The sequence below is a fragment of the Rhinoraja longicauda genome, chromosome 21, assembly GCF_053455715.1.
Source record: "Rhinoraja longicauda isolate Sanriku21f chromosome 21, sRhiLon1.1, whole genome shotgun sequence".
In the NCBI taxonomy this organism is placed as follows: Eukaryota; Metazoa; Chordata; class Chondrichthyes; order Rajiformes; family Arhynchobatidae; genus Rhinoraja; species Rhinoraja longicauda.
Window position 1 is genome coordinate 6,147,814 of NC_135973.1, and position 27,702 is coordinate 6,175,515.

Below are 27,702 nucleotides of genomic sequence, written 5' to 3' on the forward strand. Positions count from 1 at the left end.
CGCGCGGGGGAGGCTGAGAGGGAGCGCGCGCGGGGGGCGGAGGGAGAGCGCGCGGGGGGCGGAGAGAGAGCGCGCGCGGAGGGGGCGGGGGAGGCTGAGAGGGAGCGCGCGCGGGGGGCTGAGAGGGAGGGAGCGCGCGCGGGGGGCGGAGGGAGAGCGCGCGGGGGGCGGAGGGAGAGCGCGCGGGGGGCGGAGGGAGAGCGCGCGGGGGACGGAGGGAGAGAGGGCGGGAGGCGGACACGGACAACGGTGATCCCCACGCCGAGGAGGCGACCCTGAAGGCCGGTAACCAAGGCGGGGAGGCAGCTAGCTAGGTCGGTGTTAAGGAAGTTTACATGAGGAGATTAAGGGAATCAAGGGATATGGGGAGAAAGCCGGAACGGGGTACTGATTCTGGATGATCACATTGAATGGCGGTGCTGGCTCGAAGGGCCGAATGGCCTACCCCTGCACCTATTTTCTATGTTTCTGGGAGATGAGTCCAGGAGATGAGTCTTGGGTGACTGAAGCATCTCAAGAGTGTTTTATTGTCATGAGGAATTAGGAGTGCAATTAGGCCATTCGGCTCTTCAAGTCGACTCAGCCATCATTTGAGTGTGTACATATCTATGCATATGCATGTATATACACATATATGTGTGTGTGTGTGTGTGTGTGTGTGTTGGAAGGAACTGCAGATGCTGGTTTATTCCGAAGAGATTCACAAAATGCTGGAGTAACTCGGCATGACAGGCAGTATCTCGGGAGAGAAGGAATGGGTGACGTTTCGGGTCGAGACCCTTCTTCAGACCGAGAGTCGGGGAAAAAGGGAATCGAGGGACATAGACAGTGATGTAGAGAGATATAGAACAAATGAATGAAAGATATGCAAAAAAAGTAACGATAATGAAGGGAAACGGCCATCAATGGTCTGAAGAAGGGTCTCGACCAGAAACGTCACCCAGTCCTCTCCAGAGATGCTGCCTGTCCCGCTGCGTTACTCCAGCATTTTGTGTCTATCTTTGCTTTAAACCAGCATCTCCTGTTCTTTCCTACACATTTTATATATATGTATATGTTAATATTTTTCACTTTGCAGTATTGTCTGCTTACTTAATAAAGTAAACCGACAGACAATTATATATATATATGTGTTTGAAAACAGACAATACTGCAACGTATTCAGTATATATATACGTGTGTGTCTGTGTGTGAATGTATGTGTACATACATATGTGTATATATATGTATATATATGTATATATATACACATATATATATATATACATATATACACACCTGGGACGTCACCTGTTCCTTTCCTCCAGAGATGCTGCTGACCCGCTGTTACTCCAGTTTTTTTGTCTATCTTATTTTATTTTTGATTATCTGTTTTGATTATTGTTAATATTTTTTACTTTGCAGTAATTGTCTGTCTGTTTACTGTATTAAGTAAACAAACAGACAGACAATACTGCAAAGTAAAAAATATTAACACATACATACATATTCAGTGTGCATATATATAGGGGGAATTGGATAGCAGTAACAGGATCGTTCCGAGTCAGCATGGATTTACGAAGGGGAAATCATGCTTGACAAATCTACTGGAATTTTTTGAGGATGTAACTAGGAAAATTGACAGAAGAGAGTCTGGATGTGGTGTACCTCGACTTTCAGAAAGCCTTCGACAAGGTCCCACATAGGAGATTAGTGGGCAAAATTAGAGCACATGGTATTGGGGGTAGGGTACTGACATGGATAGAAAATTGGTTGACAGACAGAAAGCAAAGAGGGGATAAATGGGTCCCTTTCGGAATGGCAGGCAGTGACCAGTGGGGTACCGCAAGGTTCGGTGCTGGGACCCCAGCTATTTACGATATACATTAATGACTTAGATGAAGGGATTAAAAGTACCATTAGCAAATTTGCAGATGATACTAAACTGGGGGGTAGTGTGAATTGTGAGGAAGATGCAATAAGGCTGCAGGGTGACTTGGACAGGTTGTGTGAGTGGGCGGGTACATGGCAGATGCAGTTCAATGTAGATAAGTGTGAGGTTATTCACTTTGGAAGTAAGAATAGAAAGGCAGATTATTATCTGAATGGTGTCAAGTTAGGAAGAGGGGATGTTCAACGAGATCTGGGTGTCCTAGTGCATCAGTCACTGAAAGGAAGCATGCAGGTACAGCAGGCAGTGAAGAAAGCCAATGGAATGTTGGCCTTCGTAACAAGAGGAGTTGAGTATAGGAGCAAAGAGGTCCTTCTACAGTTGTACCGGGCCCTGGTGAGACCGCACCTGGAGTACTGTGTGCAGTTTTGGTCTCCAAATTTGAGGAAGGATATTCTTGCTATTGAGGGCGTGCAGCGTAGGTTCACTAGGTTAATTCGCGGAATGGCGGGACTGTCGTATGTTGAAAGGCTGGAGCAATTAGGCTTGTATACACTGGAATTTAGAAGGATGAGGGGGGATCTTATTGAAACATATAAGATAATTAGGGGATTGGACACATTAGAGGCAGGAAACATGTTCCCAATGTTGGGGGAGTCCAGAACAAGGGGCCACAGTTTAAGAATAAGGGGTAGGCCATTTAGAACGGAGATGAGGAAGAACTTTTTCAGTCAGAGAGTGGTGAAGGTGTGGAATTCTCTGCCTCAGAAGGCAGTGGAGGCCAGTTCGTTGGATGCTTTCAAAAGAGAGCTGGATAGAGCTCTTAAGGATAGCGGAGTGAGGGGGTATGGGGAGAAGGCAGGAACAGGGTACTGATTGAGAGTGATCAGCCATGATCGCATTGAATGGCGGTGCTGGCTCGAACGGCTGAATGGCCTACTCCTGCACCTTTTGTCTATTGTCTATTGATTGCACGGGAGGTCATCAGGTCAAATGGCGTGTCGCTCATGCCATCTGGAATACATGGCAGCTTCCGGCATACACTAGTAACACATGCAACACGTACGTTCTTACCTTGAAAAAAACGCCAAAATGGCCAATTTTTGTGCTGTAAAAATTGTGGAAATAGGGGTAACCGTGAGAGATATTTATCGTACTTCAGAATTCCAAAAGTGAGGAGAAATGATGGTAGAGAGAAGAGAGAGTTGAAGGGACAACACCAGCTAAAGTGGTTGGCGAACATTGGCCGTGCAGCTATCAAGACTTAAAAGATCGAGAATTATCGCATTTGCTCACTGCATTTCATCAACAGTAAGGCATTCTTTGTGTTTTTTCCTGATTCCTATGGTATCTAAAAAGTTTTAGAAGTGACAAATCTGGCTGTAAAATTGTAAAATCACCCATGGTTTTCAAGTATGTTTTTACATGCAAAAAGAAAAAGCTTCTGAAGCTAGATTTATCATTAAAAAATTGCAAACCATACGTGGGTTTTGAATTACATTTTACTCAGATGCAAGCCAAGGAATGGCATAATTAATTGTTAGCTAGTAATTGGACATAATCCAATTCAGTAAATTGACAATATCTTTGAAAGCAAGTGGGTGTTTAAGCTGTCAGGACATTTTATTATTTGCCAAAATATACATTTCAATTTTTCTTGTTTAATGCCTACGCACAATCATTTACATTTATTTATTTATTTATTTATGTCCATGGAATTTAGTTCTAGCAGTTGGGAAATGTCACGGGATTTCTCAGCTTCAGGCACGAAGAAAGGGTCAATACCAATCAAGAAGAATTTTTGGACATATCGTGCATACTCCTCAGTTGCTAGATTGGAAACACACTGCAACAATTGAACAGATGCTGGGACAGAAGACGGGCCCCCACTACAGGCAGCCATAGTAAGTGCTTACCTGAAGTTCACCACTTGCACTCCAGAAGGCGTTGCGTGGCAACAGTACGGGTCAGGGGTCGTGACCTCGCCTGCTGTGCAATCCCCCTACGCATATATATATATGTGTGTGTATGAAATCCAAAAATACTGCAAAATCAATATATATATATTGTTTATACACACACATATATTATATATACTGAATATGTATGTATTATGACAACAAATAAACAATATTACTGAAAAGTCAAAAATAATGTCCCGAAGACTATAGTTCGGAGTCTATTTGGAGGTCTCTTTGTCGGTCTATTTGATCTCTGGTGATCAATGGTACTTTATTGTCACATGTGCGAAGTGCAAACACACAGAAAGATTCTTACCAATAGTCCAGTAAGTATTGCCATACCATCCCCAATTAGCAATTTACTTTAGTTTAGTTTAGAGATACAGGCTCTTCGGCCCACCGAGTCCGCGCCGACCAGCGATTCCCACATATTAACATTATCCTACACCCACTAGGGACAATTTACATTTACCAAGCCAATTAACCTACAAACCTGTGGGAGGAAACCGAAGATCTCGGATAAAACCCATCCAGGTCACGGCGAGAACGTGCAAACTCCATACAGACAGCACCCGTAATCGAGATCGAACCCAGGTCTCCGGCGCTACATTCGCTGTAAGGCAGCAACTCTACCGCTGTGCCACTGTACAGAAATTGTTTGGAAATAGTGTACTGAGCCCGCATGCAAGTGGCGCCATGCGTTGGCACCATTTTTCAAGTCCAGTCCACGCTCCATTTGTTATGAGCGGTGCCCGATTTAGGCAAACCCCCGGGCTGCTGCAGGCCTCCAGCCATTGGCTTCCTTTGTTGACCGATCAGTAGATGGGATGTGTCAAGAGCAGCACTGAAGGAGTGGAGGAATCAAGGACCAGAGGGCATAGCCTCAGAATAACAGGATTAGAATGGAGACGAGGAGGGATTTCTTCAGCCAGAGGGTGGAATTCATGGACTCAGTGGAGGCCAAGTCATTGGGTATTTTTAAAGAGGACATTCATAGGTTCTTGACTTCCGATGTATCATTCTCACAGACTGGTGGAGGTCGTGTCATAGGATATTTTTAAAGCGGAGATTAGCAGGTTCTCAATTAGGAAAGGCGTCAAAGGTTACGGGGAGAAGGCAGGAGAGGGGTTGAGAGGGAAAAATGGATTGGCTATGATTGAATGGCGGAACAGACTCAATGGGTAGAATAGCCTAATTCTGCTGCTATGTCTCATGGTCTTCAATGGTGCTTTGTTTGTCAGGTGCAACTGCACAGCAAAATTCTGTTTGCCTATTTACACGTGTAGCCGCCGCCATGTTTTGCCGCCCTTTCCATAGTCTGATCTGCCCACGAGCTCGGTCTACCGGAGCAGTATCAGACTTATTTATCCTGAAAGTAGACGAGCTAAACGGTAATCTTCAAGTTCTTCATTTTCACTCAGGGCTACTTTCTGTACGTGGCCTGGAAATGGAGACTGCCAGCATTGGGAACCTGTGTACTTTGTACCAAAGCTCTGATTTCCTGGTGGTGAACAAACACTGGGATGTCCGCATTGACAGCAAGATGTGGTATGAAAAGCTGACTGTCCAGTCTCAACTGAAGCACCAGTTTCCTGAGCTTGCAGACCCAAACACCTACTATGGGTTTAGGTGAGTACCTAAATATCTATTTCACATTCTTTGCATGTGAAAGATGGTTGTACTCTGAATTTAGCTCATCTGCACTGTTGGAATTTAAAGAAGGTAAATAAACTCCATTTTATTGCATCAAGTTCTATGTCCAGTAGTACCATGGATGGAGTGAATTTGAGTGTGTTGTAAACAGATATCAGATCAGATCATGGCAGCACAATGGCACAACGGTCGAGTTGCTGCCTTACAGCGCCAGAGACCCGGGGTTGATCCTGATTACAGGTGCTGTCTGTACGGTGTTTGTAAGTTCTTTCTGTGACCGTGTGGATTTTCTCTGGGTGCTCCAATGTCCTACCACACTCTTAACAACAGGCAGCTTTGAAGGTTAATTGGCTTCAATAATTTGCCAATTTTACCTAGTGTGTAGGATTGTGCTAGTTAGTGTGTGGGGTGATTGCTGGTCGGCATTGTGGGCCGAAAAACCTGTTTCTGTGCTGTATCTCTAAAGTAAAGTCTAAAGAGTGAGTTGAGTGTTCTGAATGTGGTTCATCCAGAGCAGGACAGGGCGCAGGTAGGCAGTAAGTATTTTTTTCCCCGGTGCGAAATATGAAAGACAAGAGGAAAGATGAGTGCGGTAAGGTTTAAAGAAGGTAAGTGGGGCAAGTTTTTTACCACAGAAAGTAGTGGATTCCAAAAACGCGTCACCACAGGTGATAGCGAAGGCAGATGCGATAGTGGCGTTTAAGAGTTTTTAAGCTAGGCGCTTGGATATGCAGGGAATGGAGAGGATATGGTTCATGTGCAGGCAGAGGGGATTAGTTTAACTTGGCATCATGTTTGGAGCAGACATTGTGGGTCAAAGAGCTGTTCCTGTGTTGTCCTGTTCTACGTTCTTTTATGATTTGAGAATATCCCACTCCATGCTGCAGCCAATTAAGTGTTTTTATTGTTACCGGGAATCAGTTTAGGTGTGGATACAGTCTGCTCACAAGGCTTCTTGTTATTTTTGAGTTGGGATGTGACCTTCTCGACTCCTTGTTGGTTAGGAGGGATGGAAAGGTTAGCCTGAGTGGGTTGTAATGTGAAGGGGTCAAAGGTGCTCAGTTTAAAGACAGGGTCATGGTTGAAAACTTCAAAGTGTTCCTTTCCATTGGTATCACCTGTCTCTCGCTCTCTCCCAGATGACCATTGTTTATTTTTATTTATTTAGAGATACAGCGCGGAAACAGGCCCTTCGGCCCACCGAGTCCGTGCCGCCCAGCGATCCCCGCACATTAACACTATCCTACACACACTAGGGACAATTTTAAAAACTGTTAAATGTATTACATTTTGTTTGACGTATTACATTTTGTTTTTGTGTTTCTGGGCAGATTTTGTCATCAGCTGGATTTCTCTACGAGTGGGGCGCTGTGCATTGCTCTCAATAAGATGGCAGCTGCCAAGGCCTATCGGTGTTTCCGAGATCGTCTGGTAACCAAGATATACCTGGCTCTGGTTCGCCTCTGACCTATTTACTTTATTGCACACATTTTCACTTTGACGCGATGGTTCATAAGCACTGTTCATAATCATCTTCCTGTTCTAAAGCTTTAACAACAAAATACTGCGCTAGGTTGAAATATATAAGTACACGTTTCATTCTCCCTTTCCCATTTGTAGACAGGAGGAATAGCGGACACTGGTTTACAAAAAAAGACACAAAGTGCTGAAGTAACTCAGTGGGTCAGGCAGCCCGACCCGAAATGTCGCCTTTCCATGTTCTTTCGAGATGCTGCCTGACCCAGTGACTTTGTGACTTTTTTGACTTCCATTTGTACTGGAAGTGTTGCATTAACGTTTGCTGCCACCAGATGGCCTTGTCACAGCAGAGAATAATTACTCTGTTCAGCTGCAATAATCAAGAACAGAGCAACAGTGAACATCTGAGGTTATCTTTGCACTGCTGAATAATTGGTTTAATGTGCAAGTTTCCACATATTTTCCCCTTTGCTCAGCCGAGTGCCTGACCATGGAGAAAGTCAAGCTTCAGTGTCTAATGTTGAGAAATCTACAAAGGTACAAAACACAAAGTGCTGGAGGAACTCACTGGGTCAGGCAGCATCTCTGGAGGGAATAGACAGGCAACATTTCTAACTGGGACCCTTCATACTGATAGACAATAGGTGCAGGAGTAGGCCATTCGGCTCTTTGAGCCAGCACCACCATTCAATGTGATCATGGCTGATCATTCTCAATCAGTACCCCGTTCCTGCCTTCTCCCCATACCCCCTGACTCCGCTATCCTTAAGAGCTCTATCTAGCTCTCTCTTGAATGCATTCAGAGAATTGGCCTCCACTGCCTTCTGAGGCAGAGAATTCTGATAGTAGAGGGGGAGGAATCTGGAAAAGAGCGGTTAGGGCAGGGCAGAGCCGGGCAAGTGACAGGTAAATTGAGAGTTAGGGATGGTGTCTTTGCAAGAGACAAGGTTATAGGATGAGTAGTCAAGGTAACAGTGGCTTTGTGATGGACGTGAGTTGATAGTCTGTCCTGTGATGGAGGCAGGGATGTCAAAAAAGTGGAGAGGTCAATAGACAATAGGTGCAGGAGGAGGCCATTCGGCCCTTCGAGCCAGCACCGCCATTCAATGTGATCATGGCTGATCATTCTCAATCAGTACCCCGTTCCTGCCTTCTCTCCATACCCCCTGACTCCGCTATCCTTAAGAGCTCTATCTAGCTCTCTCTTGAATGCATTCAGAGAATTGGCCTCCACTGCCTTCTGAGACAGATTTACAACTCCGACTGAAAAGGTTTTTCCTCATCTCTGTTCTAAATGGCCAACCCCTTATTCTTAAACTGTGGCCCCTTGTTCACTGCCTGCTGTACCTGCATGCTTCCTTTCAGTGACTGATGCACTAGGACACCCAGGTCCAAGTGATTTTTGAGGGCAGGATGGAAATTAGTGGTAAAGTCTAGTTTAGTTCAGCTATATCACGCGGAAGCAGGCCCTTTGGCCCACTGTCCGCACCAACCTGTGATCCCCACGCACCAACACTATCCTACACACGCTAACGGCAATTTATTATTATACCAAGCCAATTAACCTACAAACCTGTACGTCTTTGGAGTGTGGGAGGAAACCAGAGATCCTGAAGGAATCCCACACAGGTCACTGGAGAACATACAAACCCCATACAGACAGCACCCGATCAGGATCGAACATGAGTCGCTGATTCTGTAAGGCAGCAACTCTACCAGTGCGCCACCATGTCGCCCCACAGTTGATCAAATTAGGAGGCAGCCCTGATGCAGTCGTTGATGTAGAGCAGAAAGAATTGGGCATGGTGCTGGGCTACTTGTGGAAGAAGGATTGTTTAACGTAACCAATAAAGAAACAGGCATAGCTTGGACACATTATACATGGTGTCTTTATCGGTGACGTGAACAGAGATTGAGGGCTAACACTGATCCCTGTAGCCCACCACTGGGCACAGCTGGCTAACCTAAAACATGTGAGCTTCTCAGAACTTTTTTTTAATGACTGTTAATCAAAGTTTTTCCAACATTAATATATTATCTTAAAAGTCATAGCTTGTACAGCAATTTTTTTTTTAACCTGGTACCTTACTGAATGTCTTTTGGAAATCCCAATATACTATATTGGTTAGTTACTCTTTATCCATCCTGGTAATATCTGCAAAAGGATCTAATAAATTTGATACATGTAACTAGTTGAGTTTATTATTGTCACCTGTACTGAGGTACAGTAAAAAGCTTTTTTGTTGCATGCTATCCAGTCAGCAGAAAGACTATACATGATTACAATTAAGCCGTCCACAGTGTACAGATACAGGATAAAGAGAATAACATTTAGTGCGAGATAAAGTCCAGTAAAGTCCGATAAAAGATAGTCCGAGGGTCTCCAATGAGATGGATAGTTGGTCAGGACCGCTCTCTAGTTGGTGATAGGTTCAGTTGTCTATTAGCTGGGAAGAAATGTTGATGGGAGAGGGGAAAAGGGAGTGACTGGTGTTAGACGTCCTTGATTATGCTGGTGGCAACAGAGAAAAACAGATAAAAGTTTCACACCCGTGACCTTTCATTAGAATCGAGCAAACTTCTGGACAAAATAAGTTTAACAAAAAAAGACACAAAGTGCTGCAGTTACTCAGTGAGTAAGGCAGCATCGCTGGAGAACATGGATTGGTAACGTTTCAGGTTGGGACCTTCTTCAGACTGATTGTAGAAGATCGAAGAAAGCTGGAAGAGAGGTGGGGCAGGACAAAGCCTGGCAAGTGAAAGATGGATATTGGTGTGCTGGGGAGAGGTTTTTAATTGCAAGATATTTGGACCAAGGCCAGAGTTGAAAAGACAAAAGGCTATGAGATCAGGAGAGATGAGGTATGAAATATGAAAATGTTTTAAATTGCTACTCACTCACTCACCCACCCACCCGTTAATTCCATAAACAGCACAATCACTTTGGCAACTTTGGACTCGCCCTATCAGAGGTATTCCCTTTGTCCTATCCCCACCCTCTCCACAATTGAAAACTAATCTGTTTTCTCTCTTTGCCAGCACTGACAAATGCCGCATCTTTATTTACTCACGGTTGATGTCTGACCTTCTGAGTGTTTGCAGTATTTCAGTTGTTAGAATTCTCTTTAGGTCTGTTTTTTTTATGTGGACCCTAGCAGCTTGTATCATTTTAAGCAGAGCATTTTCTCCTTGGCCTCTTCAACAATTTTCTATGCACATCAAATTCCTAATTTTGAAACTACAGCCCTTTTAAGCTCACAGGGTCAGGCAGCATCTCTGGAGGGAATAGATAGGCAACATTTCTAATTGGGACCCTTCATACTGATCGCAGAGGGGGAGGAATCTGGAAAAGAGCGGGTAGGGCAGGGCAGAGCCGGGCAAGTGACAGGTAAATTGAGAGTTAGGGATGGTGTCTTTGCAAGAGACAAGGTTATAGGATGAGTAGTCACGGTATCAGTGGGAGTTGGTGGGTTTGAGATGGACGTGAGTTGACAGTCTGTCCCGTGATGGAGGCAGGGATATCAAAAAAGTGGAGAGGTCTCAGAGATAGTCCAAGTGATTTTTATGGGCAGGATGGAAATTAGTGGTAAAGTCTTTTTAGTTCAACTATATCACGCGGAAGCAGGCCCTTTGGCCCACCGTGTCCGCACCAACCTGCGATCCCCACACACCAACACTATCCTACACACGCTAACGGCAATTTATTATACCAAGCCAATTAACCTACAAACCTGTACGTCTTTGGAGTGTGGGAGGAAACCAGAGATCCTGAAGGAATCCCACACAGGTCACTGGAGAACATACAAACCCCATACAGACAGCACCCGATCAGGATCGAACATGAGTCGCTGATTCTGTAAGGCAGCAACTCTACCAGTGCGCCACCATGTCGCCCCACAGTTGATCAAATTAGGAGGCAGCCCTGATGCAGTCGTTGATGTAGAGCAGAAAGAATTGGGCATGGTGCTGGGCTACTTGTGGAAGAAGGATTGTTTAACGTAACCAATAAAGAAACAGGCATAGCTTGGACACATTATACATGGTGTCTTTATCGGTGACGTGAACAGAGATTGAGGGCTAACACTGATCCCTGTAGCCCACCACTGGGCACAGCTGGCTAACCTAAAACATGTGAGCTTCTCAGAACTTTTTTTTAATGACTGTTAATCAAAGTTTTTCCAACATTAATATATTATCTTAAAAGTCATAGCTTGTACAGCAATTTTTTTTTTAACCTGGTACCTTACTGAATGTCTTTTGGAAATCCCAATATACTATATTGGTTAGTTACTCTTTATCCATCCTGGTAATATCTGCAAAAGGATCTAATAAATTTGATACATGTAACTAGTTGAGTTTATTATTGTCACCTGTACTGAGGTACAGTAAAAAGCTTTTTTGTTGCATGCTATCCAGTCAGCAGAAAGACTATACATGATTACAATTAAGCCGTCCACAGTGTACAGATACAGGATAAAGAGAATAACATTTAGTGCGAGATAAAGTCCAGTAAAGTCCGATAAAAGATAGTCCGAGGGTCTCCAATGAGATGGATAGTTGGTCAGGACCGCTCTCTAGTTGGTGATAGGTTCAGTTGTCTATTAGCTGGGAAGAAATGTTGATGGGAGAGGGGAAAAGGGAGTGACTGGTGTTAGACGTCCTTGATTATGCTGGTGGCAACAGAGAAAAACAGATAAAAGTTTCACACCCGTGACCTTTCATTAGAATCGAGCAAACTTCTGGACAAAATAAGTTTAACAAAAAAAGACACAAAGTGCTGCAGTTACTCAGTGAGTAAGGCAGCATCGCTGGAGAACATGGATTGGTAACGTTTCAGGTTGGGACCTTCTTCAGACTGATTGTAGAAGATCGAAGAAAGCTGGAAGAGAGGTGGGGCAGGACAAAGCCTGGCAAGTGAAAGATGGATATTGGTGTGCTGGGGAGAGGTTTTTAATTGCAAGATATTTGGACCAAGGCCAGAGTTGAAAAGACAAAAGGCTATGAGATCAGGAGAGATGAGGTATGAAATATGAAAATGTTTTAAATTGCTACTCACTCACTCACCCACCCACCCGTTAATTCCATAAACAGCACAATCACTTTGGCAACTTTGGACTCGCCCTATCAGAGGTATTCCCTTTGTCCTATCCCCACCCTCTCCACAATTGAAAACTAATCTGTTTTCTCTCTTTGCCAGCACTGACAAATGCCGCATCTTTATTTACTCACGGGTGATGCCTGACATTCTGAGTGTTTGCAGTATTTCAGTTGTTAGAATTCTCTTTAGGTCTGTCTTTTTTATGTGGACCCTAGCAGCTTGTATCATTTTAAGCAGAGCATTTTTCCTTGGCCTCTTCAACAATTTTCTATGCACATCAAATTCCTAATTTTGAAACTACAGTCCTTTTAAGCTGCATTCACTGCAATTGTCATCATTGGTTGGAAGTGCATAAAAAGCGATATGAGCATAATTGTCATGCATTTGTAAAGTATTTTACACTGTTCAGGTATGCAAGTGTGTCTTGGAAAAAGGATCGTTGATTTATGTGTATAATCTAACACTGTCATCTTTTCCACAGGTCAGAGGTCATGTCTCTTTGGGCAGAATGGCCATCAATCATGCAATTGGTAAAAGTACAACAGTGGGAATGACTCACATGATGTGTACTGTTGGAATGCACAGTAAGGTTGATGTATACAGCAGCCCCAGGAAGAATTGCTTGATTGATACTTTATACTCACTTGTGCTGGCAACACATTACCTCAGGATGGGTGGGGCCCATAATGATTTTCCCCAGCCAACATTGGGCCATTATGGGCTCCACCATTCCTGAAGTCACGTGTTGCCGGCTCTGATTTGTTCTGGCCTTTTCTCGCTTCTAGTCTATTTACCCCCCCACCTCTACTTTCAGTGTGAAGAAGGGTTCCGACCCAAAACGTTGCCCATTCCTTTTCTCCAGAGATGCTACCTGACCCACTGAGTTATTCCAGCTTTTTGTGTCTATCTTGGGCCAAACTTCGGCAGGTGGGGCTAGTGTAGATGGGGCATCTTGGTTGGCATGGGCAAGTTGGGCCGAAGGGCCTAATCCCATGCTCCCAATTGCTTTATTCTAGACCTCCCCCCTTCCCCCCCCTTGTTTGTCTTCCTCAACAGGTACTTATTTTCATTCAGAGTAGGAAGTTAGCATAGGTGAAGAAAGTGTGGAAGTAATGATTTGTCAATCTGAACTTGGGTTTCAGAACCGTGATGGAATTTTGAGAGATTGAGCAGTAATTGGAGAAGGTGCACTGTCTCAATTTTAGCAGCGATGGTGTGTAAAAAAAAGTGCAGGTTAGAATAGGAAGACGAGGCTGAAAGGAAAAAAGATTTGTTGTACCCTCATGATATTAACTGCAGAATTGTGGTGGAAAGATGGAAGCTGGAGGCTCCAAGTGGGAAAAATGTTTCTTGTCATACAACAAGGTTGACAAAATAATCAGAATAGCTTTATACACAGGGGGTGGTGAGTGCCAGGACATGCTGCCGGAGTGATGGAGGCAGACACAATTTAAGAGGCTTTTGGATAGGCACATGGATATGTAAAGAATGGAGGGATACGGAATATGTGCAAGCGGATAAGTATTGGTCTTGGCATCGTGTTTGACACGGACATTGTGGGCCGAAGGGCCTGTTCTTATGCTGTACTCTTGTATGTTCTAGTGAATTTCACAATATGAATAATTGGGAGAATTAGAATAATGCATTTACGCACTATTAGGGCTAGGAGTTTTAACTTCCTGGATAAATCATACAAGTAACTTGTTTGGGTTTTACAGTGCCCTCCATAATATTTGGGACAAAGGCCCATCATTTATTTATTTGCCTCTGTAAGGCACAATTTGAGATTTGTAATAGAAAAAAATCACACATGGTTAAAGTGCACATTGTCAAATTTTATTAAAGGGTATTTTTATACATTTTGGTTTCACCGTGTAGAAGTTACAGCTGTGTTTATACATAGTCCCCCCATTTCAGGGCACCATAATGTTTGGGACACAGCAATGTCATATAAATGAAAGTAGTCATGTTTAGTATTTTGTTGCATATCCTTTGCATGCAAAGACTGCTTGAAGTTTGCGATTTCTGGACATTACCAGTTGCTGGGTGACTTCTCTGGTGATGCTCTGCCAAGCTTGTATGGCAGCCATCTTTAGCTTATAGACTATGCTTGTTTTGGGGGCTAGTCTCCTTCAGTTTTCTCTTCAGCATATAAAAGGCATGCTCAATTGGGTTCAGATCGGGTGATTGACTTGGCCACTCAAGAATTGACCATTTTTTAATCTTTGAACAACTCCTTTGTTGCTTTAGCAGTATGTTTGGATTCATTGTGTTACTACTATCAGCAGTTGTATCATCAATGACAATAGTGAGCCATACCTTCAACGCCATACATGCCCAGGCCATAACACCCCACCACCATGTTTCACACATGAGATGACATGCTTTGGATCTTGGGCAGTTCCTTCTCTCTTCCATACTTTGCTCTTGCCATCACTCTGATATAAGTTAATCTTTGCCTCGTCTGCACAAAACCTTTTTCCAGAACTGTGGTTGCTCTTTTAAGTACTTCTTGGCAAACTGTAACCTGGCCATCCTATTTTTGCAGCCGACCAGTGGTTTGCATCTTGCAGTGTTGCCTCTGTATTTCTGTTCACAAAGTCTTCTGCGGACAGTGGTCATTGACAAATCCACACCTGAGTTCTGAAGAGTGTTTCTGATCTGCCGGACAGGTGCTGGGGATTTTTCTTTATTATAGAGAGAATTCTTCTGTCATCAGCTGTGGAGGTCTTCCTTGGCCTGCCAGTCCCTTTGCAATTAGTCAGCTCACCAGTGCTCTCTTTCTTCTTAATGATGTTCCAAACAGTTGATTTTGGTAAGCCTAAGGTTTGGCTGATGTCTCTAACAGTTTGATTCTTGTTTCTCAGTCTCACAATGGCTTATTTAACTTTCATTGGAACAACTTTGGTCCTCATCTTGATAAACAGCAATAGCAATAAAAGTTTCCAAAGGTGATGGAAAGACTGGAGGAAAAACAGTGCTGAGAGCTCTCTATTACCTGCATTAAGGAGGCAATTAAACACACCTGAGCAATTACAAACACCTGTGAAGCCATGTGTCTCAAACATTATGGTGCACTGAAATGGGGTGACTATGTATAAACACAGCTGTAATTTCTACATGGTGAAACCAAAATATATAAAAATACCCTTTAATAAAATGTGACAATGTGCATTTTAAACACATGTTATTTTTTTCTATTACAAATCCCAAATTGTGGAGTACAAAGGCAAATAAATCAATGATGGGTCTTTGCCCCAAACATTATGGACAGCACCCATAGTCAGGATCAAACCTGGTTCTCTGGCACTGTAGAGCAGCAACTCTACTGCTGCGCCACCGTGCCGCCCCTAATCGTGCAAGGATCTATCATGGTCATGCCTCCAAAATCATACTTTCAAACAATAAAATATTGGGTTTGCGCAGCAGGGCAATCATGAATTTCTTAAATAATTTTAACTCTGTCATGAGATTAGATTCTTGGGCAAAGAACACTATCTTGGTGAACTCGTGCAGTAGTGCTTTTTGGCCATTTAGTTTAGTTTATCTGTTTGAGGTTTTAAGTAAGACAAATCTGATCTTTAAATGAGTTCTTTTTGTGTAATTATACAAAGGTTGTCAAAATCCCAAGCCATGCCAGACTGAACTGACTGTTTTGGAAAGAGGTTTCTACAGTGGAGATCCAGTTACAAAAGTACTCCTCCACCCTTTAACAGGTTGGTAATCCTGCTCAAAACTTTACCTGCATATTGTATGTGAGCTAATGTGTTAGTTTTGATCAGAAATTTGCATGATCAAAAATTATCAAATACTAGATGACCTGTGGACCCGATGAGTCCAAACCTCTCCTGCAGGCCCAACAACCCTCCCCCAACTGACGACCCGTGGACCCGTTGCCGGCCGGGGTGTCTCCCCAGGGGCCGGGGACGGGCGAGGAAAGGGGAGAGGAATCCACTCACCCCGGGCCCGGGTGGCCATCGCGGCGGCCAGCACCAGGAGAGTGTTAGACGACCCGTGAACCCGTTGGGTCCAAACCTCTCCTGCGGGCCCGGCAATCCTCCCTCAACCGACGACCTGTGGACCCGTTGCCGGCCGGGGAGTCTCCCTCGGGGACGGGGAAGGGGGGAGAGGAAAGGGGAGAGGGAATCACTTGCCCTGAGCGGCCATCGTGGTGGCCAGCAGTAGGAGAGCGGCCGCAAGGCAATGCTGCATGTTCGTCCTGCCGGCGGCCATCTTCTTTGACCCTCTGCCGCCGCGCTGCAACATGGGAGGAATATCAGGCGCTGTACATGCCAGGACGGGTGCCATTCCCCCCCGCGCTGCGCATTTATTAAAGTTCATAAAGTTAATTACTTTTGAAATGTAACAAAACTTGATACAATAGCAACGTGTTTGACTTTTAATTGTTCTAAGATATTAAAACAATTGTAATAAAAAGTTCTGATAAGAATGACAACAAATGTTCAGGCCGGAGTGATTTAGCCATTGGATTTAGTTATGACAGTTAGATACTCATCTGTTAAAATCCTCTTATTAACATCTAGTGACGTATCTAAATTAGGAGAGCTCTCCCTCAGACTTTAGACAGCGCCGAAAAAGGGTCTTCAGCCCTCCGAGTCCGCACTGGCCAGCAATCACCCCATACACTAGCACTATCCTACAGACTGGAGACAATTTACAATTTTACCGAAGTCAATTAACTTATAAACCTGGACGTCTTTGGAGTGTTGGAGGAAACCGGAGCACCCAGAGAAAACCCACGCGGTCATGGGGAGAACGTACAAACTCTGCACCGACAACACCCATAGTCAGGATCAAACCTGGTTCTCTGGCACTGTAGGGCAGCAACTCTACCGCTGCGCCATCGTGCAAGGATCTTTCGTGGTCATGCCTCCAAAATCATACTGTCAAACGGTCAAATATTCGGTTTGCGCTGCAGGATTTCTTAAATCATTTTAACTCTGTCATGAGATTAGATTCTTGGGCAAAGAACACTATCTTGGTGAACATGTGCAGTAGTGCTTTTTGGCCATTTAGTTTAGTTTTGTTCTTAGTGATACAGCATGGAACCTGAGCCCACCGAGTCTACACCAACCATTGATTATCTGTTCACATTATGTCTCTACAATCCCACTTTCCCACTCCTACACACTCGATATACAGAGGCCAATTAATCTACAAAGAATGGCTTGATTTGGTTTGTGACTGGATTGAGCGTAGCCAAGGAGTTTACCATAAAAAAAGACACAGGATGTTGAAGTAACTTGTTAACAGGCAATGTTATGGTTCGGTTTCCTTCTTCAGGCTGATTGAAATGGAGGGAGGGGGGGGGGGAGAGAGGTGAGGGAGAAAGCTGAGAAAAGAGGTGGGGGAGTGAGAAAGCCTGGCAAGTGATAGGTGGATATAGGTGAGGGGGGGTTGATTGGCAGAGGGATGGATGAAGGACAGAAATTAAAGGACAATAGGCTGTAAGATTGCGAGAGAAGAGGAGTAAATTGTGAAGCCAGAGGAGGGGATATTGGTGGAGGGTAAAAGGGGTGGGATAGTGGGAGAAAGGGGTACAGTTTGGGTGGGACACAGGTGAGAGATCCCTGTTAATTTCAGTTTTCTTAGGATTCCTTGGTAAAGTATTTGGCGGGTCAGGCAGTTTCTCTTGGAAAAAGGAATAGGTGATGTTCTCACCTGACGAAACATCACCTGATCATTTTCTCCAGAGATGCTGCCCTTACCTGCTGAGTTACTACAGCATTTTGTGTCTATCTGTGATATAAACCAGCATCTGCGGTTCCTTCTTACACACGTTGAATGTGTGGAGGCAGTGAGTTCCAGACCCCTGTAATTCATTGAATAATTTCCATCTCAACACTCCTCCAATCTTTCTGCTAAATCATTTAAAGTTATGCAGTCCAGTTACTGACAAATCTGCGAAGGGATATACGATACGATAAACTTTATTCATCCTCGGAGGGAAATTGGTCTGCCAACAGTCATAACGCACAAGGTACACAAAAACTTGAATTTAAAGTGAAAACAAAAAGAACAAGACAAGTGATTGTGGGCTGGCTGCCATGTGCACGGCGCCTTAACTGGAACGAAAGAAACAAACAAACAAATGCAGACGTCCCCTGGGCAAAGGATTCTAAACTAGAGTACCCCCCCTCCCCTACACGGGGTCCCCCTTTGTTCCCCCACCATCCCTCACGGCGGTCCCCCCACGCTGGGTCCATTGTTTTTCACTGCGCTCCCCCCATGCCGGGTCCCCATTGTCTTCCCCTACCCTCCTCATGATCATCGACCGTTGATTGCGGGTCGATCGCGAGGCCCCACCACCACCGAAGCTCATGCTGCTGCCGAGGCACCCGCTGCCCAGGTTCTCATCGCCGCTGCCGCTGAGGCTCCTTCGGCCCAGGCAGACCTCGCCGCCCGGCTTCACCGCAGTCCCCTGCGAGGCATGTGTGGCGAGTTGGCTACCGGGGCGTGTTCCAGTCCGTGGCGCAGTTGTTCAGCTGTTGGATCGGGCGTGCGTAGCTTGATAGATCCCCAGATAGTGTTCCCCAACCTACATTCCTTCCTCTGCCTTTGCAATTCGCAACTGTTCAATCCTTTTGACTGACATATTCTGTCCTTTCATCTCTGGCCTTTGTCCAACCAAGTGCCTATCATGCAACCCTCTGCCTACCACTCCACTGTTCCCCTTGTATATCCACCTATTACCTGCCAGGCTTCATCCTGCCTGTCCTCTCTCCCAGTCGTCTCCCCCCCCCCCCCCACAATCTGTCTATAAAGAGTAGTCCGACCCGGAATGTCACCTATCCATGTTCTTCGGAGATGCTGCCTGGCTAGCCCCATTACTCCAGCACTTTTTGTCTTTTTTGTAAACCAGCATTTGCAGTTCCTTGTTTCTAGGTTTCCCCCAAATAGTGCTGCTGCCTCATGGTTCACTTGACTGGAATATGATCCTCTGATCTCTGGTGTTGGCTGTGAGGACTTTGCACATTCTTCCCTGGTGCATCAGTTTATCCCTTTCTCCTGAAGATGTGCCGGCTGTTAGATTAATTAGCCATTGTCCAGCAATGTGGGCTGGGTGGAGTTGAGGCAGAATAGAGAGTGACATATAAGTCGCAAAAATTTGGAAGGAAATAAATGGAAGAACAGAATTGATTGGATGAGATTTGGCATAGGATTGATAGGACTGTGGCCTGAGTGGAAAGAAAAATACAATTTGTCAATTTCAATGCCGTGACAGTTTCAATACCGTGTTAAATTCAATGTATTCCATTAAATTATGGGTAGTGTTAAGGAAATTGGTCAATGAATTAGAACAAGTGTATATAGAGTAATACAATATGGGTATCTATAGAAAATGGATGCTTCTGACCAATGGAGAAATCGTGTAAGGGACAATTCTAAGGAATGGAACTCTTACCCAAGGACTGCCTGTATTTTCTTCCAGTGTTCTGCAGAGGTAACTTATTTCAACGTGTCTTGCTCTCCTTTGTTTAGGTCGGACGCATCAACTGAGGGTTCATTGTAGTTCCATTGGGCATCCCATCGTGGGTGACTTCACCTACAGCTTGAAGACAGATAACGGCCCTTATCGCATGATGCTTCATGCCTATTACCTGCAGATCCCTGTGGAAGGAGAGCCGATAGAGGTGACCACACCCGACCCCTTCACGCACACAGTGGACAACAACTGGGAGAAGGGCACACATGTCAATAACCTGCATAATATCATTGGGGAACTAAAAGAGAAATACATAACAGAGCAATGTGAGAGGAACGGTGCTCTTGGAGTTCAGGCTGACAAAATACCAGTGAAAAAGCCTCGTGAAGAGACAAAGGAAGAAAGGGAAATGTGCTTGCAATGGTTAAATGAGTGGGCGGCGAGCTCATGTTTATGACCTTTTGTGAATGGGGAGTTGCCATGAAGTTTTCAACCGTGGTTGTTGACAAGATGGATAGATGCCCCAGGGCCACCAGGTTATTGGAAATAACCAGATTTGCTGTGTACTTATGTTGCTTTACTGGTATTGACTGAATTCACCCCTTGTGTGTCAAGCATTTATTGGGTTAACATACTTGGTGACACCTTTGAAAGTTGTTCTTCCTCCTCCATGTTCCAAATACCCCTCCACCACAGAAATGTACTGTTGAACAGACTATATAATTTAATTTAGTTTAGCTTAGATATACAGCCCGGAACCAGGCCCTTCAACCCAACCGCACCGACCAGCGATCCCCGCACATTAACACTATCCTATACACAATAGGGTCAATTTACATTTTATACCAAGCCAATTAACCTACAAACCTACAAAAAAGTATTTGGAGTGTGGGAGGAAACCGAAGATCTTGGAGAAAACCTATGCAGGTCATGGGGAGAATATACAAACTCCGTATAGACAAGCACCCAAAGTCAGGATCGAACCCAGGTCTCTGGCGCTGTAAGGTAGTGACTCTACTGCTGTACTACCATGCCTTCCCTATGTCATACATGTTATTGACATACCACCGTTTTTATAATTATTTTTAGAAAAATATGTACTCCTGAAGTGAAAAACGTATTTTTGACTAAACCATTAGCAAAGTACAGAAAATGTAATTAAATTTGATATTCAATTTATACACACAATTTACGTGGACCTGTTTTCTCTCTACCCATTGATGTTGTCTGCCTAATAAGGGCGGATAACTGTGTAGGATGGAACTGCAGATGCTGGTTTATACCGAAGATAGACACAAAATGCTAGAGTAACTCAGTGGGTCACATAGCATCTCTGGAGAAAAGGAATACCTGACATTTTGGGTTAAGACCCTTCTTCAAACTAAGAGCCAGGGGAGAGAGAAACTAGAGGTATAAAAAGGTACAGAGCTCAAATGAATGAAAGGTATGAAAAGAACAAATCGATGCCAACAACGATGATCAGGGAAAGGTGGAAGCCCACATTGGTCCGTTGTTAACTGTGGAAAAGGTGATAACGAGGAAATACAAACAGTGAAACTAGTCGAATGACTAGGGTGGGGAGAGGGGATGCCAGGGTTACTTGAAGTTAGATAAATCAATATTCATACCACTGGGTTGTAAGATGTTCTGGCTTACGAGCAATGACTGTTGGTTACTGATGGTTTTCAGCTTTCTGTGATGGTACAGCAGCTGTGATGTGTAGGATAGTGTTTGTGTGCAGGGGTCGTTGGTCGGCGTGGACTCGGTGGGCCGATGGCCTGCGTTGTATCTCTAAACTAAACCAATTGATTTATGATTATTAACTCCACAGGAATTCCGCCGTCAATGCATCTTCAATTCCTATATTAACATTCAGAAAGGACTGTTCCGTCCAAGTCTCCCTGTACTCTATTCCATCTCCACCGACCAGTTCCCTTTCGTGGTACTATCCCATACAACCATGAGAGATGCAAGAAATTGCTCTTTTAACTTTGTGTAGGAAGGAACTGCAGATGCTGGTTTACACCGAAAATAGACACAAAATGCTAGAACGGAGATGAGGAAGAACTGTTTCAGTCAGAGAGTGGTGAAGGTGTGGAATTCTCTGCCTCAGAAGGCAGTGGAGGCCAGTTCGTTGGATGCTTTCAAGAGAGAACTGGATAGAGCTCTTAAGGATAGCGGAGTGAGGGGGTATGGGGAGAAGGCAGGAACGGGGTACTGATTGAGAGTGATCAGCCATGATCGCATTGAATGGCGGTGCTGGCTCGAAGGGCTGAATGGCCTACTCCTGCACCTATTGTCTATTGTCTATTGTCTATAACTCAGCGGGATAGGCAGCATCAGAAGGAATGGGTGACGTTTCAGTCTGAAGAAGGTTGGGGCCCTCTTCAGACTGGAACGTTACCCATTCCTTCTGCTGCTGCCTGTTCCGCTGAGTTATTCCAGCTTTTTGTGTCTACTTTCAACTCCTGGAACGTTACCCATTCCTTCTGCTGCTGCCTGTTCCGCTGAGTTATTCCAGCTTTTTGTGTCTACTTTCAACTCCTTGTTGGGCAACACCTAAGGAAATATGTTGATATTTTGGACACAACAGTTCTAAACAGTAGGACTCATCAAAAAATACTGAAGTCGCTAGCCTGCCCAGTGATAGAGACAGAGAGATCGAGAACGGAGAGAGCGGTGTCAGAATGGTAGTCCACGTGAGCTTGAGGGCTGAGGAAGGGTGCAACGTGAATCATCATCTTTCTACGTTCTCCAGAAATGCTACCTGTTGAGTTACTCCAACGTTTTGTGTTTTGTTCTAAATGGTAATAGCGTGAAAAGTTAATCTTCTATGGAACTAAGGAGGGTGTGCCTTTTATCCCTGGCTAAATAGTTGATAAGGAAGGAGGGTGCACTGCCATTTCCAGAAAATAATAACAACGCCATGATTTACAACACAACGTCCCCCTCCCCTTGCACCTATATTCCTCAATCTGGCTTCACATTTCACACCTCTTCTATTCTTATCTCACATTTTTTGTTTTTCATCTTTCACGTTTGTCCAAGCATTTTCCAATCATTTTACGCCCACCTGTATACATCTAACTTAATCCTAACTCTGTATCCACCTATCACTTACCAGGCTTTTCCTGCCCACCTCTCTTCCAGCTTTCTTCCCCCCCCCCCCCCCCCCCCGAAGTAAGATCCTGACCTGAAAAGTCACCTGTCCATGTTCTCCGAAAATGCTGGTTGACCCGCTGAGTTGATCCAGCACTTTGTGTCTTTTTCAACGGGTTGTTTAGGACCAATAGAGAAGCAGAGTTAATGTTTCAGATAATTAACTTTTGGCAGAACAGGTAACTAAAGAGCATAAATCCTGTTTTGCTCTCTCCATAAGTGGTGCTTCCCAACCTGCTGGGTGTTTTTGACATGTTTCTTTTCAGGTTTTCAGCTCCTATACTGCTTTGGGGAAACAGAAACTCAGTAATCATAGAGTCATACAGCGTGGAAGCAGGCCCTACGGCCTAACTTGCCCACGCCGATCACCATGCCCCATCTACACTAGTCCCACCTACTAGTGCTACGCCCATATCCCTTTAAACCTATCCTATCCATTTACGTGTCCAAAGTTTTCTGAACGTCGTGATGGTACCTGTCTCAACTACCTCCTCTGGTACCTCGTTCCATATATATACCACCTTTTGTGTTTAATAATAAAAAGTGTGAAGTTCCCCTCAGGTTCCTAATAAATCTATTCCCTCTCATCTTAAACTAATGTCCCCTGCTTCTTGATTCCCCTCCCCTGGGTAAATTTTCACTGTGCATTTACCCTATCTGTTTCTCTCATGACCTGCACCTCTATCTCATCCTCCTGTGCTCCAAGGAATAAAGTCCTAGCTTGCTCAACCTCTCTCTATAGCGCAGGCCATCGAGTCCTGGCAACAAACGTACAATACGTTATTTTTTTAATAAAAAGAAAACTGACAGAATCGGCATCAATTTAATAAGAATTTGATTTTCAGAGGCAGTCTTACGATGCCTTTTTCGAATTCACAAGATTCTTACTAAATAGTGAAAGGCCTGGATTGTGTGAATGTGGACAGGATGGGAGAGTCTAGGAGCAAAGGACATAGCCTCAGAATAAGAGGACGTATCAAAAATAATGGCCTAATTCTGCTCCTAGAACTTATGAAACACTTTTTGCTTTTCTATTGCAAGTAATTTTATTTCTTCTGGTTTTGTCTGTATTCTGTAATAACCATTATTTTCAGGATAACTACAAAAGCCAAACCCTGCTGCTCATGTAAAAGTGAGGATTGTGGATTTGTTTTGTGGACAGTTCTGCCTGATCCTGACATACTAGCTTATGAACCTGATGGTAAAACACATGGAGTGTTCCCAGTGGTATGGACACAGCTTTGGTAGTCCAGTACCTGTGGAGTGCACAGGTAACACAAATTACTGCTGTTGCATCTGTTCTAAAGAAATTTGACTTTTATTAAGATATTGAATTGAAGTGAATACTTTATTGTCACATGTGACCCAAGGTGGGCAAATAGTCGCCCATAAAGGGCGCTTACAAAGTTACAAAGTACCCCATGCCAGGTCCCCCTCAGTTCTCCCCCTCTTATCCCTCCCCCTCCCTCATAGCGATCCCGCCATGCCGAATCCTCCATTGTCCATTGTTCTTCGCCCTTCCTGATGGCAGTCCCCCACGCCAGGTCCCCCCCCCCTCAGTTCTCCCCCTCCCTCATGGCGGTCCCCCCACGCCGGGTCCTCCATTGTCCATTGTTCTTCCCCCTCCCTCACGGCCGTCCCTTCACGGCATTCCCCCCATGCTAGGCCGGAAATTGGAGAAGCAGCACCTCATATTTCGCCTGGGCAGTTTGCAGCCCGGTGGTATGAACGTCGACTTCTCCAACTTCAGATAGCTCCTCTGTCCCTCCCTTCCCCTCCTCCTTCCCAGATCTCCCTCTATCTTCCTGTCTCCACCTATATCCTTCCTTTGTCCCACCCCCGACATCAGTCTGAAGAAGGGTCTCGACCCGAAACGTCACCCATTCCTTCTCTCCCGAGATGCTGCCTGACCTGCTGAGTTACTCCAGCATTTTGTGAATAAATCTAGGTCCTCTGTTCTGTTATTATGAAGGTGGATTTATTGAACAAATTATTAAGCATTTATGATGAAGGATGGGCAACTTATGCTGGTTTTGTGAGTAACTCTAAACTCTTGCCGTGGGAATACATGATAACCCAAACCTGGCCTTAGGAAGATAATAATAATAATAATGCATTACATTTATATAGCGCTTTTCATACACTCAAAGACGCTTTACAGGGATTTAAAGAACATAGGGAAGTGAATAAATAGATAAATAAGTAAACGAACAGAGAAAGGAGACAGAAGGTGAGGTGACCTTCAGTGGTTGAAGGCAGTACTGAACAGGTGAGACTTCAGCGATGTTTTGAATGTGGTGAGTGAGGAGGAGTCTCTGACGGTTTGGGGTAGTGAGTTCCATAGGGTGGGAACAGCGATGGAGAAAGCCCTGTCCCCGCCAGGATCTGAGTTTGGTCCAGATGGGGGGGATAGGAGATTGGCAGCAGCAGAGTGGAGGGTGCAGGTGGGAGTGTGCCTGTGGAGGAGGTCAGTCAGGTAGGATGGGGCCAGGTTATGGAGGGCTTTGTAGGTCATGAGGAGGATTTTGTACTGGATTCTCTGGGGGATGGGGAGCCAGTGGAGTTTGTAAAGGACGGGGGTGATATGGTCACGGATCGGGGTGTGGGTGAGTAGACGGGCAGCGGAGTTTTGAATGTATTGAAGTTTACTGATGATTTTTGAGGGTGCGCCATAGAGGAGGCTGTTGCAGTAGTCCAGACGGGAGGTGATGAAGGCGTGGATGAAGGTTTCTGCAGCTGTGGAGGATAGGGATGGACGGAGACGGGCAATGTTTTTGAGGTGGAAGAAGGCTGTCTTTGTGATGTGTTTGATGTGTTTGTCGAAGGAGAGGGTTTGATCAAAGATGATTCCAAGATTCAGGATGTGAGGGGAGGTGGATACTGGGAGACCATCAATATTGAGGATGAAGTTTTGGGTGGATTTGGTGAGCGTTTTTGGACCAATGATGATGATTTCAGATTTGTTGCAGTTGAGTTTGAGGAAATTTGATTGAAGCCAAGATTTTATTTCAGTGATGCAGTTTGTCAGTGTAGAGTGTATGGTGGTGGAGATTGACTTGGTGGAGATGAGGAGCTGGATATCATCGGCGAAGCAGTGGAAGTTGAGACCATGACGGCGGATTAATTGACCAAGGGGGAACAGGTAGAGGATGAAGAGGAGGGGGCCAAGGACTGAGCCTTGGGGGACACCTTGGGGGAGGGGAGCGGTGGGGGATTTACAGTTGTTAATGGAGATGAACTGGTGCCTGTCAGAGAGGTAAGATTTGAACCAGGATAGGGCTGTGCCGGTGATGTTAAAGGAGGTTTCAAGTCGGGTGAGGAGAATGGAGTGATTTATGGTGTCAAAGGCGGCGCTGAGGTCAAGTAGGATGAGGATGTTGAGGTTGCCAGCGTCGGAGGAGAGGAAAAGGTCGTTTGTAATTTTGAGGAGCGCAGTTTCAGTACAGTGGTTGGAGCGGAATCCGGATTGGAAAGTTTCATACAGGTTATTGGTAGAGAGGTGGTATTTGAGTTGGGAAGCTACAGCACGTTCCAAAACTTTGGACAGAAAGGTTAGGTTGGAGATTGGTCTGAAGTTGTTTGGGGTGTCAGGGTCGAGACCAGGTTTTTTCAGAATGGGGGTGACAGCAGCGATTTTGAGGGATGGCGGGACGATGCCAGAGGACAGGGAGGAGTTTATTGTTGCAGTGATAAGTGGAGAGAGAGCAGGAAGGCAGGTGATGGTGGTGAGCTGCCATCTTGAACAGTTGCAGCCTATCTGGTCATACTCAACCACGCCAAATCTTATACCCATCTATATTAATTTCATTTACCTGTATATATATATAGATGCAGATACAATAACAGCATTTAAAAGACACTTGGTCAGGCAGATGGATAGGAAAGGGATACAGGCCAAACGCAGACAAAAGGGGCTAGCTTAGATGGGGCATCTTGGTCGGCATGGACTAGTTGCAGCAGTAGAGTTGCTGCTTTACAGCGCCAGAGACCGAGATTGGATCCTGAGCACGGGTGCTGTCTGTACGGAGTTTGTCCATCTTCCTGTGACCTGCGTGGGTTTTCACCAGGTGCTCTGGTTTCATCCCACATTCCAAAGTCGTACAGGTTTGTATGCTAATTGGCATTGGTAAAATTGCCCCTAGTGTGTAGGATAGTGCTGGTGTACGGGAATCGCTGGCTGGCGCGGACTCGGTGAGCTGAAGGGTCTGTTCCCGTGCTGTATGAGTAGCTCCCCAGTCTTCCATGTCTTGGCGATGAGTGATTGTCTAGGTCCCTATTTAAATCCTGTCAGAGTATCTGCCTCCATCATAACCTCAGTCAGTGCATGTAGATTCCAACCATTCTTTTTGTGAAATAAATTCCTGCTCAGTCTATCTTTGGCTAGAACAACTCAGGAGGTCCAGCGGCAATTTTGGAGGTAAAGGAATTGTTGGCGTTTCGGATCAAATACCATAACCACAAAGAATGCAAAGTTTCAAAAGGCGCATTACAGTCACATAGTCATAGAGCAAGGAAACAGGTCCTTCGGCTCAACTTGCCCATGCCGATTACAATGCCCCATCTACACTAGTCCCACCTTCCAAACCTTTCCTATCCACATACGTCTTTTTTAGTGTTCTTATAGTACCTGCCTCAGCTACCTCTGGCAGCTCCTTTCATGTACCCACCGCCCTCTGGGTGGCTTGGACAATTGGGACAGGATAATCGTTGGTGAAGCCTCGGTGGCGGTGTAGGAGCCTCGCGGCGATGGGGCCTCGGCGGTGGTGAAGCCTTATGGGTCGAACCCGCGGTCGGTGCGAGCGTAGGGGGACCGATGTGAGGGGGAGGGGGGGAAACAATGGAGGATCCTGGCAGAGGACCACCGTGAAGGGAAGAACAATGGACAATGAGGAGGTGAGAACAATGGTCACCCGGCGTGAGGGGGACCGCTGTATTGGGGGTGGGTAGAGAACAAAAGAGGAGCTGGCATACGTTGTAACTTTGTCAGCGCCATAGGTGGCCGCTATTTGTATACTTTGGGTATGCAAGCAAAGAA

The 27,702-nt window shown here is 45.1% G+C and overlaps 1 protein-coding gene across 5 annotated transcripts; it reads left to right on the forward strand.

Moving 5' to 3' along the window:
* The first annotated feature begins 216 nt into the window (after window positions 1-216).
* On the forward strand, window positions 217-21,708 carry rpusd1 (RNA pseudouridine synthase domain containing 1). 5 transcript variants are annotated; one of them, XM_078417656.1, is made up of 8 exons: window positions 217-314; window positions 3,033-3,181; window positions 3,594-3,774; window positions 5,253-5,460; window positions 6,816-6,939; window positions 12,543-12,645; window positions 15,676-15,777; window positions 19,565-21,707. In XM_078417656.1, the coding sequence occupies exons 4-8, from the start codon at window positions 5,279-5,281 to the stop codon at window positions 19,963-19,965; spliced, it is 912 nt and encodes a 303-aa protein (XP_078273782.1). In that variant the 5' UTR covers window positions 217-314; window positions 3,033-3,181; window positions 3,594-3,774; window positions 5,253-5,278; the 3' UTR covers window positions 19,966-21,707. The 5 variants fall into 5 exon arrangements, with proteins under 5 accessions (XP_078273782.1, XP_078273786.1, XP_078273785.1 ...); XM_078417660.1 differs by having other exon boundaries at window positions 12,543-12,591; XM_078417659.1 differs by having other exon boundaries at window positions 6,816-6,915.
* The last annotated feature ends 5,994 nt before the right edge of the window (window positions 21,709-27,702 follow it).

Excerpts from the sequence above, each read along its gene's own strand:
- rpusd1 (XM_078417656.1), top strand. The coding sequence starts at position 5,279 with ATGGAGACTGCCAGCATTGGGAACCTGTGTACTTTGTACCAAAGCTCT. Across the intron at positions 5,461-6,815 it reads AACACCTACTATGGGTTTAG|ATTTTGTCATCAGCTGGATT; the intron begins GTGAGTACCTAA and ends GTTTCTGGGCAG. Across the intron at positions 15,778-19,564 it reads ACTCCTCCACCCTTTAACAG|GTCGGACGCATCAACTGAGG; the intron begins GTTGGTAATCCT and ends TCCTTTGTTTAG.